General features: G+C 42.5%; 1 protein-coding gene across 1 annotated transcript in view; it reads left to right on the forward strand.

The window, feature by feature from the left end:
* Positions 1-5,910: 5,910 nt before the first annotated feature.
* LOC129761451 (uncharacterized) overlaps positions 5,911-15,707 on the forward strand; it is a 114,427-nt gene continuing 104,630 nt past the window's right edge. The window contains exon 1 of the mRNA XM_055759173.1: positions 5,911-6,887. Coding sequence (XP_055615148.1) covers positions 6,803-6,887 — 85 coding nt within the window. The 5' untranslated portion in view covers positions 5,911-6,802. The remainder of the gene's footprint in view (positions 6,888-15,707) is intronic.

The raw sequence follows: 15,707 nt of genomic DNA on the forward strand, positions 1-15,707 counted from the left end.
AACAAACGAAATGTCCCGCGATATCAATATATTTCAATATCACAATTTGAGCATGTTGATTTTCTTAAATGGATGAACCTCAAAAAAAACTTTTATTTGGCAGACTGTTCAAGAGCGCTTCTAATGCATCCAAAGATTAATACGTTGAGTTGGTTTCATCGCACCGACATTGAGCTTGGTGTTTAGTGAGTGTCAACTGGAAGCGACAGCAACAAAATTAGGAAATGATTTTTATAAAAGTCCCCTATTGATCCGCAGGGACCAACGTGAGTCAGACGAAAAGTTCATCTTTGGTCCCCTACTTCGGTTAGGGCTTAACGTTTTAAATAAGCCGGAAGAACTAGTGTATACTCGACATTAAGAGGCAGAGTTGTTTGATGAAGTATCGTAAATGAGTCACTGGGCGGTCTTACCGAAGTTGGCCGGAACCTGAACCATGGCCGATGAAAAGGTGTATATCGGCGTGTTATTTCACTTTTTCGTGGCTTTGATGGACGTCTGTCTCTCTGTTTTGGCCATTCGCCCAAAAGTTTTCTATCGGGCGCAGCTGGGGATTGTTGGGAAGGTTGGTGGTCTTCGCGACAATGTTTCCAGCCGACCCACCCTCCAGTGATCTTTAGGCATAATGGGCTGATCCCAGGTTCGGAATAAAGACCACATCACCTTTCAAACTCCGGCAAGCACTTCGTACTATATATCTCCCCGGTCACCATATGACTCGAAAGAAGAGCGGCTTGGACATTCCCTTCACGTCTGTCAGAGAAGGACCTTCTTCGAGAACTTGATGTGAATGATATATTTGACGTCATCGCTTACCTGGGGAACGTAAAGTACCCGGTCCCCTTTCATTATGAGTACGAAAAAAAGTTTTTCACTTCTTTCACCGAAAAGAAGTTTCTCACCAGCACCTCAAGCTACTGCTTCTGGGTGATTGCTCCTTCTTCCTTGGATGGCACTAACGTTCCAGTGGAACTTTTGCCTTCTCAACGTAGCATTACTTGCGTCATTTTTATTAGTAATTGGTTGAGATTTCTATGCCGAATAACACGCCTTAAATGCACTCTGGAGTGACAAGCTCTGGAATACGCGTGACCACAGTGCAACCCGGAAGAATTTTCTTTGATGAAAAATCCCCCGGCCAGAACGGGAATCGAACCCGAACCCCCGGCATGATAGTGTGGGACGCTAACCACTCGGCCACGGGAGCACTTCTGGGTGATTGCCTACTGCTCAGATACGGCCGGTCTCGCCCTGACGCTTCCGCATAAAAATGTCCATTTTGGCCAGATTCTTCTCCACCGTTTGGCAGGTTGCTTCGATCTCCCGACTTAAGGAGCGACAAAGAGATGATATTGTAAATACCAGATCGGCTATATCTGGCGGACACAAAGTGCCTCAGGATGTCCAACTCCTTCGCTGTGGGGTGGAGCTTGCAACAATAAAATGAAGACTATTCGTAATTAGAACAATTACAAGCTGATAAAGTGAGGGGATTCAAAAAAAAGTTGTACACGATTTCATCTGTCTCCGCCCAGATAGTTTCTGAGCAGAGTTCCGAAGAGTATTAGAGTTGAGAGTAGGAATGGCTAGCCGATTAGTAGAGATGTGATCGAATATAGTCAAAAGCTTAACCTATACTGGCCGAAGGATTTATTGCGACTGACTTGCTCTTATTACATTCCATTCTTTGTTTTTGAGAGGCTTTAAACTTTGCAGTTCATTCGCCTCTAAAAACCTGCTCTTAACATTTCGTGCCCTATTCGTATGATTGGTCCCATAGTCATTTGAATTGCTATTGATTCTTTGGTCGGGTTCCTTCTCAAATGTTCAAATGTGAATATCCAGAGATATGTAAGAAGTCGGTTAAATTGAAGTATATAGTGTAGGATATAATAACTATCTTTTAAGACTGCCCATTACGCAGAGGATACTGCTCGTTTAAGCTCTTCAAATCACTCATACTGCTTGTAAGCTGCTTCTACTATTTGTACGATCACTCTTCTTAAGTTTTTAATTAAACCGACTTCTTGCATATCTCTAGAAACTCAGAAAAAATCGGTGGTTCTATAGTTGTGAAACGCAGTGTATGATTGGTCCCATAGTCATTTGAATTACTATTGATTCTTTGGTCGGGTTCCTTCTCGAATGTTCGCTATAAACAATACGCTTTGCACAGCGGGTTCATTTCCATGCGTTCCCTATTCGGTGACAATTGGGATCTTATTGTTTACATGATTGTTTTGATTGTTGTGTTGTCTTCAAAGGCAAATATTATGTGTCGTGCAATTATGTGTTCTAAATAATTATCGTTTCAGGTGATTGTTTGGGTATACGTGGTCGACGATGAAAAGGTGAGTGAATAATATGTATCAGCTCTAATTGTCCTCTTTTGACGTAGGACTACGTCTTTCATTTCTATACCGGGGTGTAAAATCAAAGTTTCGAAAACGAAAGCGTTACGCCGGAGACCGAAATTTTGAGTGTTAATAGCTCCTAAACAACTGAACGAAATGGTATGATAAACACTTCATTCGAAAGATAAAATGTCTACGCGTTCTATACTTGTTACTTTCTGATCCAAAAACTTGTTTCAATAGTCTTAAATTTGCTTTCAAAATAGGCTATTGAAATCACCAATCGGTATATAAGCGAGCTCCGCTCGGAAATCCACTCAGTTCTAATTGAACAGCGATTGGAGCATGTTGTCGCTGTTGTGGTGGAGCTCTTCATTTATCATGAAAGCGCGGATGAACGGTGTCACCAAGAGCCTGTTTGTGCACCTTAGGCCAGAAGGGAATCCATCAGGAAGAGAGTGATGCTACAAACGGTTCCCCGAGAAGATTTCGAAGCAGCCGCTACACACACACACATACACGCACGGAATTCTTTCCGTTTGGATCGAGAAAGATCCGGAAAATAATCTGCCAGTTCCTCTAGGAATTTAAAAATACATTCATGTGAAAGAGTTTATTTGAATGTTTTCTATCCATGTAACACTGTGACCAAATATGTTTCAATCAAGTGCTATTAACAGATGGTTATCGAGTTAGCATTAACCACTGGTGGGCTTCCAGTATCGAGGAAAATGTGGAAATATCTAATCGTTACTGAAAATAATCTGCCAGTTCCTCTGGGAATTTAAAATTGCATTCATATGAAAGAGTTTATTTTAATGTTTTCTATCCATGTAACACTGTGACCAAATACATTAGGTTTTGTGATTTTTCAATCAATCGCAATCAACAGGATAGCTTTTGAAGATTATTCTTCCCCATCAGTAGGATATTTCCGTATCCAATATTGGATGCATAAAACCTTGTGCCTTGTGCTACACTCTCGTTTTCGAAGTTCTCCAAATATTCATTCATTCAGAATGAATTCAGATTCAACTTCATACAGATGATCTCTAAATCAACGATAGTCCTACGTCACCCTTGCGGTTATACCATAGATATAATCCACTTCCTGTTTTTACAGGTGCGGATTCGGGTCCTGGATTACCGTCTGGATGTGTTTATAGTGTGTAATAAAGTGTTTTTAAATGTAATGTGTAGAGTGTTAAATTGTAGGAATGTGTTATGAAAAAAGTGCTTTTTATAAATAAATGTTTTTTTTTATATGTTCGGACTGGGCCGTAACACCATCCCTTCTGGTTATATGAAACAAAAACAAAAATTGAGAATGCCGCCATCGCATGGACCACGGACAACTCAAAAAATAGTTTTTTGATAAGTTTGAATGGAGACCGTTAAACAATATAACGTACATTTTACCTCGATATAACGTGCACAATTTCAATGTGTAAAAAGTATTTCGGAATAGGTACTAAGAGTTTCATGTGAATCTCACAGATTCAACAAAGGTCACTTGGTAGCCTGGGTATAGGTTCCCGAATTTAAATTTGACTCAGTTTGAATCCGGAATCCTTGTTCATTTTATACCAGCGGTCGTAGTAGGCGTATCTCAAATATTTTGACAGCAAAATGTTTGGAAAACCTGTAGAGATATGTGCAAGTGTTGTTCTGAAGGATCAGTGGACGCGTCTTAGTGGAACATACGATCGGAAGCCAAGGTGTGACCAAGGTGTTCGTCACAAAATAGACAATGGACTCGAAACTGTATAGAGGAGGATACCTGCAAGATCGTCAAATGAAGTTTTGGCCAGATTTGTTAAGCTGCCACTACAATCAAGGGGTGCTTCAGTGATACCCCGTAATAATGGGATCGAATCAATTGAAAAAGACCTCAATCCTCCCGATTGTCTCCAATTTCATCCAAACGAAAAATCTTGGGCAATTGTAAAGCGGAAATACGGAATTGGTGCCAAAGCTACTCGGAATGCTGCAGACATGAAGAGATGGAATAAAATGCCCGCTGAGGTTGACCAGAGAGTCCAAACTTTGATGTAGGCTATCCGAAGAAAAGTACGAAAAACTCATCAAAACTCAAAAGGAATAATTTATACAATTTTTTTCTGAAAGAACAATAATTTATCTATATTTTGATATAAAACATTTTTTAAACTTTGAACCAATCCCGAGATACAACTGGTTTTATGATTCCGGATTCTAAATGCTTTAATCAACAGTATGAAGCGAAACATCATAAAAAAGGTTCATTTGCCACTACGATATTAGACAAATAACGTGAATACAGGTATCACAGAAAACACCGATTATTAAAAAAAAAAAAAGGAGAACCCAAATTGTCTTCAATGGCCGATATACTCTGACTCCATTACAGTCGTTCCAATTCGTCCAAAAAGAAAGGCATTCCTTCTCAACTGCGAGCGCTTTGTCAACCAGCAGAGAGCACCTTAAATGATTGATTAGAACGAACGCGATGAAGAAACTATCCGTTTCCTTCGTTTCACATCCGGCCACCATTTCTGGTGGATCTCTCTGTAAAATCTTTCATCCCGTCTTCCACTGTTGCAATCATTCATACCATCACCATCACCCGCACAAATACATACACTGTCGTTTCGCTCGGACGGACGGACGGTGGTATAAAGGTCCTTTACGTGGGAAACAGAAGAAAAAAGAAGCAATAAAAACACACACATTGTCCATTGCAGCTCCAGAAAAAGATTAACATCTTCTTAACAATCCGAGCAGAGCAGAAAGAAAATGCGCAACTTCTCCTTCCTTTTCGCATCCGACACGTACGTAGGTACCTATCGGAGGAATAATACTACGCAAGAAAAGCGGAGAAGAACACCAACACAACCTGAAGAAACTCCACCTTCCTTTCGGCTGCCCACGCTACACACTCAAAGCCAAGCGCGTAAGTCGACAAGCAAAGTGGCAAAGCTCTGTTCTCTGTGTGAAAAACGATGAATGAAAGTTCACTCACCGCGCTCGCTTCCTTAGGGCATCGTGTGTAGTAAAACCGAAAAGCGTAGAAGGGTTCGCCGCATACAGAGATGAATGTGAGCGATTGTGTGCGTGTGCGAGTCATGTGTTGCGTATTGATGCACACCACCATTGAACACTGCGAACAGTGGGGGAAAACACCAACATCGAAGAATGGATGGATGAATTTCCGAGAATGAACCGCACAAACCGGGTGAATCGTGTGAGTGCTTGTTGGGTGGGTGATTGGGTGAACGTCACTCTGAGTGACGGTGTTTGGTACTGAATACGCATCATCTGGTAAAGCACTTTCGCCTCTTTGGTAGACTCGAGATGAGGGCACACCGGTGTTTCTCTATTCGCACACACACGACCGTAACCGTCCGTCGATGGACTGTAGTACACAATGATCTCGCTCCTAGAATCGGTGCGCTGCGGCGAATGAGGACGAGGCGAAGGGACGACGATTTGGTTGCTTCGTCGTGTGAGATATGTGCCTTTGCTCTGCTCATGCTGCTGCTGCTGATGGCGTTGGTGCGGTGTGTTGTACCTATCCGTACATACAATTTAGTAGCGGCCGAAACGTCGCAGCGTAAACACGAGATTATGGGTCCTCCGCAGAACGCATATACAAAATATTAGTTGTAGAATGTGCACCCGAGACACACAAAAAAAACACAGTGAGAGAGAGCAAGCGAGCGAGTGACTATATATACAAAAAAATAAGTACACACCACACAGCAAGAGACCCTTGATTCCCGAGGAAGTGTGTAACCCGTTGATCGCGCGTTGAACGGCTCCATTATTAAGTGCGCGCTGTGTGTTGTGAATACACACCTTGTTAATCCGTTTCCGGTTGTTATTGAGTTGTGTTGATCTTGTCCCCGAGAAGTCCGTGACGCGAAGGTTTGCCAGAGGTGAAACACCCAGAGGAAGAGTGACCCGTGGAAAACATTGTTCAATTTAAACAAAGATTCGCGCGTGAGACAAAGGATTATAGGTAGAGTGAAGTATTGTGTCTAAGGGCACAGTTTTGAATCATCAGAAAAAGTTGCAACGAAACAAAAATTACAACGAATCGTGCTGGAAATGATCAACCTGCTGAAGGTTCCTGCCCACGCACGGCACCAGATGTCCAGCGGGGAATCGACGTGTCGTCACGCTCTTGATCTGATGTGACTTTAAAGAAGTGCATAATGTCCGCAGCAAAACGTTCCCACCATCAAGTGCACAAGAAAAAAAATGTTTCCCCGTAGCTGACCTGGTGTCTAGAGTTGTGTTGGAATGCACTCAGCGCATTATTGTTTTTTTTCGCGAGCGACAAAAAAGAAATACACAATCGAAAGGATTTAGTGCTGTGAAGAAGTGACGTAGAGCAAACAAAAACGTAGTGTTCCAAAAAATCTTACAGGCAACGCGTGTGTGTGTACGCGCAAGAAGTGTTCCAAATGTTGTCTTGCCTGGTGCCGCCTTGTTTCGGACAGCAGGAGGACAGCAGCATAATGCCATCATCCGCCAAGTTCGCCCTCCAGTGTACGTATACCCGCCAAAATTGAATGAATTCCTCTCTTGAACTCTTGAACACAGGTCCTCCTCCTCCCGCGGAGTGTTCAAACTTGTTCTACCTAACGGTGTTTTGCATTGTTCTTCACGTACAGGCACACTGAGACAAATACTTTAATAGTTTCGCGCTGTGTCGTGAGAAATATTCAAAATGATTTTTTATGAACTTAACAACTTGTAATCGCCGTGAATAACAGTCGTCACTAGCGTGTGCGATACGCACCGCTGCTGAATTAATGGTTCAGAGGTTGATATTTTATGTTGAACTGTCATGTTACAACATCGTCACAGAAAAAAAGCAAAAGACAATTGTTTGTGAGTTGTAAACTTCTTTGAAAACACTACAAAGTTGAGTTGTTCGTGGCATTTGACAAAAATCAGGAGCTCATTCAACCTGAAAGAAAAACTTTCAAATGAAAATTTTCGGAGTTGACTTCAGTTTTCGCCGCGAATTCTGTGTTATACTCTCTCCCGTCTGAAAAGGGGGCTTTGAAGTGGTAATTTGAGTTTAAGGCAAGAGAAGACCAAGATATCCAGACCCATGTTGAGTGATATCTCTTGAATGTTAACCACAGTTGGATCACAACGATAGTCTTGTGAAACGGTGCGTTATCATGGTGGAAAACGCAAGAGTTTTCTTACCAAAAGTCGACGATTTTGCTAGCTTAAACGCCGCATAATGCCTCGATGATATAGTTTGATTACAGTTCGCCGCTTTGCAAGAAATTAGAGTGCGAGATTCCGCGATAATCAAAAGATAGTCAATGTTCCCTTGACTTTTCATTTATGGAGGAATTTTCTCGGTTTCGAATCACTCAAAACGCGTCGTTCATTTCGAAGTTTGTTGACTGATTTGCATTTCAAACGCGCAAAATAATGTCTCATACCCAATTTGGGTGTTTCATGGGATCGACACGTTTGTCTGTCTGCGTAAAAAGGGCCTCGGAACCTGGGTGGTCCGAATAGAATCAAATTGGTTATCAAAAAGAATCCAATAATAATCCTCCACATAGAAAAAAGTACTGTTATCCAAGGCAAAATAAATCAAAATAATGAAAATGAACGAATTACATTTTTCATCATTTGATGCTAGCGTTCAGAACCACAAGGGTTTAACTTACATTTTGTCAGGAACTGAAATTTCAGTATCATTGAGATGTTCTAAACTAATTACAATTCAATTTTACTTCCCGCCAAAATACATTATATAACATTCTACTTTCGTTGAAGCAAAAATACGAATTACACAAATTACAACATTTACTTCGTTCGAGTTCACACGAAAGGCAAAAAAATCCGGATCAATGAATAATACTTAAATGAACATACTTCAGCTATCATGCCACCTGAATGTGGTCTTCATTGGACACTTTACTGAGGCGCTGTGGAACTTTGAACTGCTTGCTCAGCGGAGGGAATTTCGATTTCCAATACTGAGCTTTCTGTCGCCACTAGAATATCCTAAATGTATCTACCAGAATCGTATCATACAAACAGAAAAATTATCTTTGATATTTTTCATAACATTTTGGTGTTTTGACTTTTCCCCGGACGGATGTGTAGAATTTCGCAAGGCTTTTAGAAATATTCCGAATTTCACATTATGATTCTGCGATGTTGTCATCATTTCATGGATAAGCTCTCGCTCAACAATCGACCTAATTGTTGGAAAGGTGTTTCGAACATTCGCCAGGTTTCCTTTTCGGTTGAACTGAAACGGCGTGCAACTAAAATGGTCCTGTGGAAGTAAATGAAAGCTTTGTAACGCTTTTAGTTTATAATAATTGGACTTACTTTACAGATACAGAAGCTCTTATTTGGAATAATATTATCATCTCCACAAAAATCGACCCAGTGCATTCGTAAAAAAACAAATGAGAGGATGGAAGCTTCGTCGGGTACTTTTACTGGACAGCCTTCCACTAAACAACGCATTTTGAATCAAACTAACCACTTTTGCGAGTGAAATTCTGCTTTAGACACAAACGTAAATAAACAAAGCCCTAGTCATGAAAACGTTTGCTCCTTTTCTAGGAGAAACATCTGACAGCATGGGGAAAAAAGGTGCAAATTTTGTTTCAAGCAAAGTACACTTGAAAATAAATTGATTGACTCCGCACCGGATGACCCTACTCTAGCGATATAATCTAAAGCCTACTTACGGTTCTCTGACAGACAAGCAGAATGGGGAAACTTTGATTGTTGCTCTGCTGTTAATCTATATGTAACAAGGCATCATAAGACTGAAGGTGAGAAGGAAATTGAACTCTCCTTCAGATGCTACTTGTTATTATTACAATCACTTAATTGGAAGTATTTGAGTCTTACCTCGAATGAATGAATAATTTTGTAATGCCAAGCAGTTGGGAAAATAATATGTGTTTCTCATGAAAAATCGTCTTTTCCTGCATCGAATCAACGCATTCAATATCAGTGCAACTTCAAACTTGGCAACATCAATGTTATAATACTGTTTAATAAAATAAACAAACTTGTCTTGATTTTTCCCCACGATGAACCCAAAGAAGCAAACTTTTATGAGATTGCTGAATGCTACATTCAGTCAAACATATACGGGGAATTTGTGCTTTAAAGGAAAATACTTCATTTATCATCCAAATTCACATTATAACCTCAAAATAGGATCCTTCTAAAGCAATACACTTTTTCAACAAACAATCCAGTCATCGAAACATCGGGAAAAGTCGTACGGGCCATATCGCCAGTAATTATAGCTTAAAGGACGTGGGATCAGAATTTGATCAATCAAACATGTCTTCGGCCACATGATTGCGATGAAATTTTCGCAGAAAATTGAGCTCTTTTGACACTACTCGGACTGCGACTTCTCTCATGCCCAAAACATCAAGCAAAATATGATGAACGGTCTGGTGAGAGATATATTCACGGGCCAGCTCTCTCAACCTCAAATCACAATTTTCGAGTACCATTCCTTTTCACTGTTGATGTTTTCATCAGTTGAAGCGGTGAATGGTCGTCCTTGACGTGGCAAATAGTGCATCTCACCAACAGTTAATTATTCATATAAAAAATCGCCGAGCAAAAAAAAAGTTAACTTGTTCGCGATAACGCTGAAAACATACTAAATGACAGATCGCACTCGAAATTAACATTAAGATTATTGACAGTAGTACCACTTGAAAAACATGAAAATGTTCAGCGGGAAGATTTTATATTACATATTCCCTGAATATATTTGACAGAAAGTGTAAAACTAAAAAGTGAATTAGGAAAACTCTACAGAAGCTGTGCATAAGCCTTACGATAAAGTCCAGTCCAAGTTTAGGATTATTTCGAATTGTAAAGTTTTTGTACAGGCCTTTCTTCAATTCTCGCTTGTTATGATGTTTGTCTTGTAGACAATTTATATCTGAAAAATTACTTCCAATTGTGGATTACACTAGGCAAAATAAAGCGTCCGCCTCATCATTATTTATTTGGTTCATTTATTTGGTTCAAATGAAGGTAAACACATGATAATCCCCTTTACTCCACGCGACGAATGACGAAGGATAACAATGTTTTTCACTTTATTGTGGAAAGCACCTCCCATTTGTTACCCGCGTCGATAAAATATAAAGACACTACTTCAAATCTCTCCTAGTGACCAACTATAGTCACTCCATTCGCCTTCGGGAACGCTATGGCTTGACCATCCCATTTTGTTTCTGTACTACAGTGATTTTCACCAATTTTGGCTGGTTTCTCTGATCAAGGGGGGCCTCGAAGGGAAGTTTGTATTTCAGCAGGACATCGACCCGAAGCATACTGCCAAGAAGACCTGGTCTTTCTTCCGATCTTGTGGGGTCAAATCGCTGGAATGGCTTCCACAAAGCCCGAACATCAACCCCATCGAGAATTTGTGGGCGGTTCAGCTCTGGCTTATCCATTTTATTCGCCGCAAAACGTCAATATGCGTCTCGCTATCGACAGTTTTTAGGTCTTCTTCAGGTTCCATTTGGCCTAATATTTTCCGATTGATCGAAGCTCTAGCGTGTTGGGAGGGTTCTACTCCGCAGGGACCACCTGCACATTTTTGACGGTGGGCGGTACCTACCATTGTGTTGCTTCAGGGAAGGCACCGGATTTTTCCCAGACACTCGTTCACGTAAATTTCCTAATCGCAATGAAAATGTCGCTTTCCAAGCCACAGGTGTGGATAACCTGTCAAACCAGATATTTATTAGCGAACTTCGATAGTTTCACATACTCAAAAATGTCTGCTGCCTTTCCTCTTCCGGTTGTTATACCTCCTGCCCAGAAAACTGTTTGAAGACAATCTTGACGTAGGTTTCGTCGTTCATGAACACGCGATCATGCTTCGTCAGAATCGTCGTGTAAAATCCCACGAATCTTGTTTTGTTCGTCTTGCTTTGTTTATCGTCGTGAATGCTAGTCAACACCTTCTTATAAGGGTTGTTTTTGAGTCCGATACACGGGGTGTGTCATCTAAAACCCCATTTTTCTGAGATATCTTGGACAGAGAAGCTTGAAAGCAATGATCGCTACGGCTTCCGATTTTCGATTTCTCCCTGATCCAGGTTTCCTTGCTGTCGACAAACATTTCCCTCGCCGTGCAAATAGTTCGGATCTTCGCAATGCGCATGAAAAAAAATGATGGGTTGGATTCCATTTCGGCAACTAAAGAGCAAATGTCAAAATTAAAATTAAGGTGTCATTCTGCAGGCAAACATACCTACAGAATAAAAGGTGTTCAGGTTTTTTGAATGTACGATTAAAAGAAATTAATTGAGTTGACGAGTTTTTGAAAGTGTTCAGAGAGAGATTTGTTCTCAGCACTTCCGTAGGCATGTTCTGAGCCCTCACCGGTGTTGAACTGACGTCTATTCGCATAAACTTTTTTAGCCGGAAGTTCTGAATTCGATTACGATCGAGGCTGCGAGAGGTCAATACCTTCTCCAGAAGACTTTTCGTAATATGTAAATTTAGAATCACTGCAAAAACATCGAGGTTCTAACGGAAACGTATCACGTGCTGCCCATACTCATCCCAACTCTCGGATAAATCTCAACAACTTTACACGAAATACACGATTCCTCATCTGAGACAAAAACACACTTCACCCCATCCCCACGGCGAGAGTTGACCAAAAAAAAAATTAAAACATAATATTTATGACTGCAAACATAGAATCGTTAAATATTACGAGTTTATGTTAGTTTGTTTTCCCCCACCACCACCTCTTTTTTATCCTCTCTTCTGTTCCGGGCTAATTTGAGCACTAAGCACAGGTTAATGACAGTGGGCCTCACCGGCAATTTTGGTTCTTGGAACCGTGTGGGCATTTTTTTCCTTAAATTTTATTGCCCCCACCCGTGTGTTTGTGTGTGTATGCGTGGTGTGGCGTTGGCGTTTCACCACAAGTCCACCGTCGTTTTCGAGCGTCGCGTCCGGTTTTATGGCTGTCAGAATGAATCATTCGATGTGGGAAAAGAAAGAAAAGAAAACTGTGGCACTATTTTCGATCGAATTCACTATTTTTTCCTCTATTGTAGACAAAGAAGCTGGCAGCTTGTTTTTTCACAGCCTACCTAGCCTAGTCTACCAGCTGATGGATTCAAAAAGCGCAGCCGATTAAATGTCAATCGTCTAGCAAATCGAACCATCATACCAATTGAAATTCGAAGGCACTAATGCGGGGAAATTTGATCCCATATCGCACTGACGGGAAATCGACTCTCGAAGCTGTCAAGAATCACACAGCCACGCCGCAGGCTCGAATCGTAGGGGGCGGATATATGTATGAACGAACGAACGTTCAATTCGTGTACATCACTGACACCCAGATCCCGGTAGTTCTGTTGGCTAGTTGGCACTTCAAACATCCCGCACACATGTCCGCACCACAGTTTGCACCTTTGATGTGATGTGCTTCCCTTGTTCGGAGAGTCCACCGTCGCGCTCCGTGCATCTCTCTCATCTCGTTAACCCGAGGACAGCCTGGTGACGGACGCCATCTTGAATCGGAGGGGTATAATATGTGCGACGTGTTTAAGTCGGAAGGTAATAAAATTTAACTTTTTTATTGCGCTAAGCACTCGTGTTTGCCCGCTCGCTCGCTCTGAATATTGCTTCATTGTATTGCGTTCCGTAGTTACGATGATGACGGTACGCAACTAGAGTGCCGTTCGCAGCAGCCTACCTCGAAAAACTGGAGTTCTGCGCTGCTTCCGCGTGATCAATTGAAACACCGATTTGAGGTGGATGATGTCATTCCCCCGTTCAAAGGTAACAAAAGCAAGTCGGGACAGGTATCGACGCGTTCAAAATGGCGTCGGGTCGAGCTGCGGTCACTTCGTGTAACATGACTGTAATTACTTTTCCGCTTTTCCCCATTCTCTCATACGCGTCTTCGCTGACCGAAACGAGGAGGAAAACAGAAAAATGAAAAGCATATTTATATGTGCGCGGCGAAGCCACTGGTGGCGGTCACGGGAGTGTGAGTGAACGCGCGTATGCTACCATGTGTGTAGCTGTAGCTGCTGCTGTATCAATTGAGGAAGTGGCAGTTTAATTGGGACGAACGGTGCTGGGCAGCGCCAGGTATGTAAGCCGTGCCCCACGCGATGTTCATTTCGGCAAAAACCGGTTGTTTGAAAGTTTGTGGGCGGAGCTTGGCGCTGGTTCAAAGTCGCGCACAGTAGCTTTGAGCTTGGCCTGGCAAAGCGCAGATCTTGGCAGCCCTTTTTCAACGGAAAAAAAAACTTCAATTATCTTAATCCAAAATCAAACCAACTCCAGAGTCCCTACCGCATTCGACCGAAGCGAAATTCATTAAAGCTCTATTCTAATCTCTTTGTGTATGCGTACCTTTTGTTCCCTGTACCAAGAGCACCCTCCGCTGCAGATTTAAATACCCAGCAGACCGGGACCGGGAGTACCGAGAGCTGCCAAGGTGCGTGCCACTTGCACCCAAATATGCGGATTTAATTTATCGCCCTTCCATGTGGACAGTCTCGGGCACGCGTCACAGCGGCAACGGTTCGATTTCCCCCTTTCCAAACGGTCCTTATTCCCGGTGCCCCGATTATGCACGGCAAGTTCCTCATACATGTATGTAAATGTGGTCGTCGTCAGCATGCCCATAGAGGTGTGTGTGAGTGTGTGTGTGTTGAGAATTCTTTTGATGCACCGCTCCGGAAGATCCCAGACTTTCACCTGAGCCTGAGCCCCACACTTGTCGTACAGCAATACAACACGAGATTCACCCGTCGCCATTGTGTCGCCGCCAGCGTGTAAACCATCTTCCAAGGTAACCCCTCCAAAATTAGAACCATCGCTCCAATTGCGTGTACAACTTTCCTCCGAGGAGTTTTCCCTCCTTTGTGTATATGTGTGTATGTGGCTAGGGCGAGAGTGAAGACAACACCGAGGAAGGGAAAAAATATAGCACCGAAGATGACGTAAGATGGAAGGTAAAATATCTTCTGGAATCACAGACGAGGAACCCCTTCCCCCTTGGTCAGAGCAGCGATTGTGAGCCCGAGAGGAAGAAGGGTAAACAGGGGGAAATAAATGATTCTTCAATTTGCGTACAATCTTGAATGTGCGAGAGGGCGCCGGGCTGCCTGCTTGCGGACAACCTGTGAGTCACCCTGGCGTCATCCATTTAGGCCAGACATTTCAGGGTTTTTTTTTGCCCTCTTCCCCTGCCTTCTCTGACATGCCCTTAATCGATGAAAAGAAGGCAAACAAAGCCCAAAAGGTGTTGCTCAAGATAATTGAGTGCGAAGCGAGAGCTGTCAAGGTGTACAACCCAAAACCGCAGGGAGCCACAGACAGGCAGTAAAAAGTCGACAAGTGCCGACAGACCATTCAATGAGAATTAAGTCAGGTATGGCAGTCACTCCTGGAGAGGTTTGTTTATTTTCTTTTGTGGTCAAATAATACTTTTCACACCCTCGCACTCCTATCGTGTGGTTGTGGCAGGCTAACGATTCCACTCTCTTCTGAACCGGGAGGAGGAAGCAATTAGATTTGGTCAAACCTTTTTTTGTTTGTGTCTTTTTTTGTGCTGGATGGCCACAGCTACTACTACCTTGACCGGGGTCCCCAGCCGTACGTGCCGTTGTTGTTCTGTGATAAAGACAGAGCAGAAAGGTTCACGTAATTAATTATCCCCCGGCTTCAATCAGAGAGCAGAGCAGTAAAGCCAGCGCAAACAACACATATATGACGTTCGGCCTTGCCGTTTGCTGGAGGTGGCGGAGGGAGAATGTTAACCTCAGGAGAACTGGAGGTTAACATTTTGATTTTCTTCTCCACGTCGATTCAAGCCCCAAGTGTGGACGACCTGGAATGAGTAACCTGTGATTAATGCTCTGTTCATGAGAGTGCGAAATTGGTTTAATTAAATTTCAAGGACCGCTTGCTTGCCACGGCAGCGTCGGTATCTCCGAGTTGTGTTGCACCTCTTTTGTTTCGGCTATCGCGCTCATCTGTCATCGGTTTAATTAAAAACTTACCTCGCTGAAAAGAACGCAATGGCACACAGCGATTTAAAGCTATTGGCGGCGTAAGCTATCTATTGTTACAGAACCCTACCTACTTATCGCGGCTTTAATATAAACACTTTGCTTCGTCTCTACCTTGAAATTGCTGTCTTCAGCAGCGGTGAGCACCTTGCGCCTCTCGAATGTTTACAACTTGCGTTTGAATTGCTCACAGCTGTCAGCCCGATTGCCATAAGAGTTTTACACACACAATCACATTCGTAAACTTCGTTCGTTGCGCACCGTTTGCTCGTTT

This window comes from Toxorhynchites rutilus, chromosome 1, assembly GCF_029784135.1.
Source record: "Toxorhynchites rutilus septentrionalis strain SRP chromosome 1, ASM2978413v1, whole genome shotgun sequence".
Classification (NCBI taxonomy): Eukaryota; Metazoa; Arthropoda; class Insecta; order Diptera; family Culicidae; genus Toxorhynchites; species Toxorhynchites rutilus.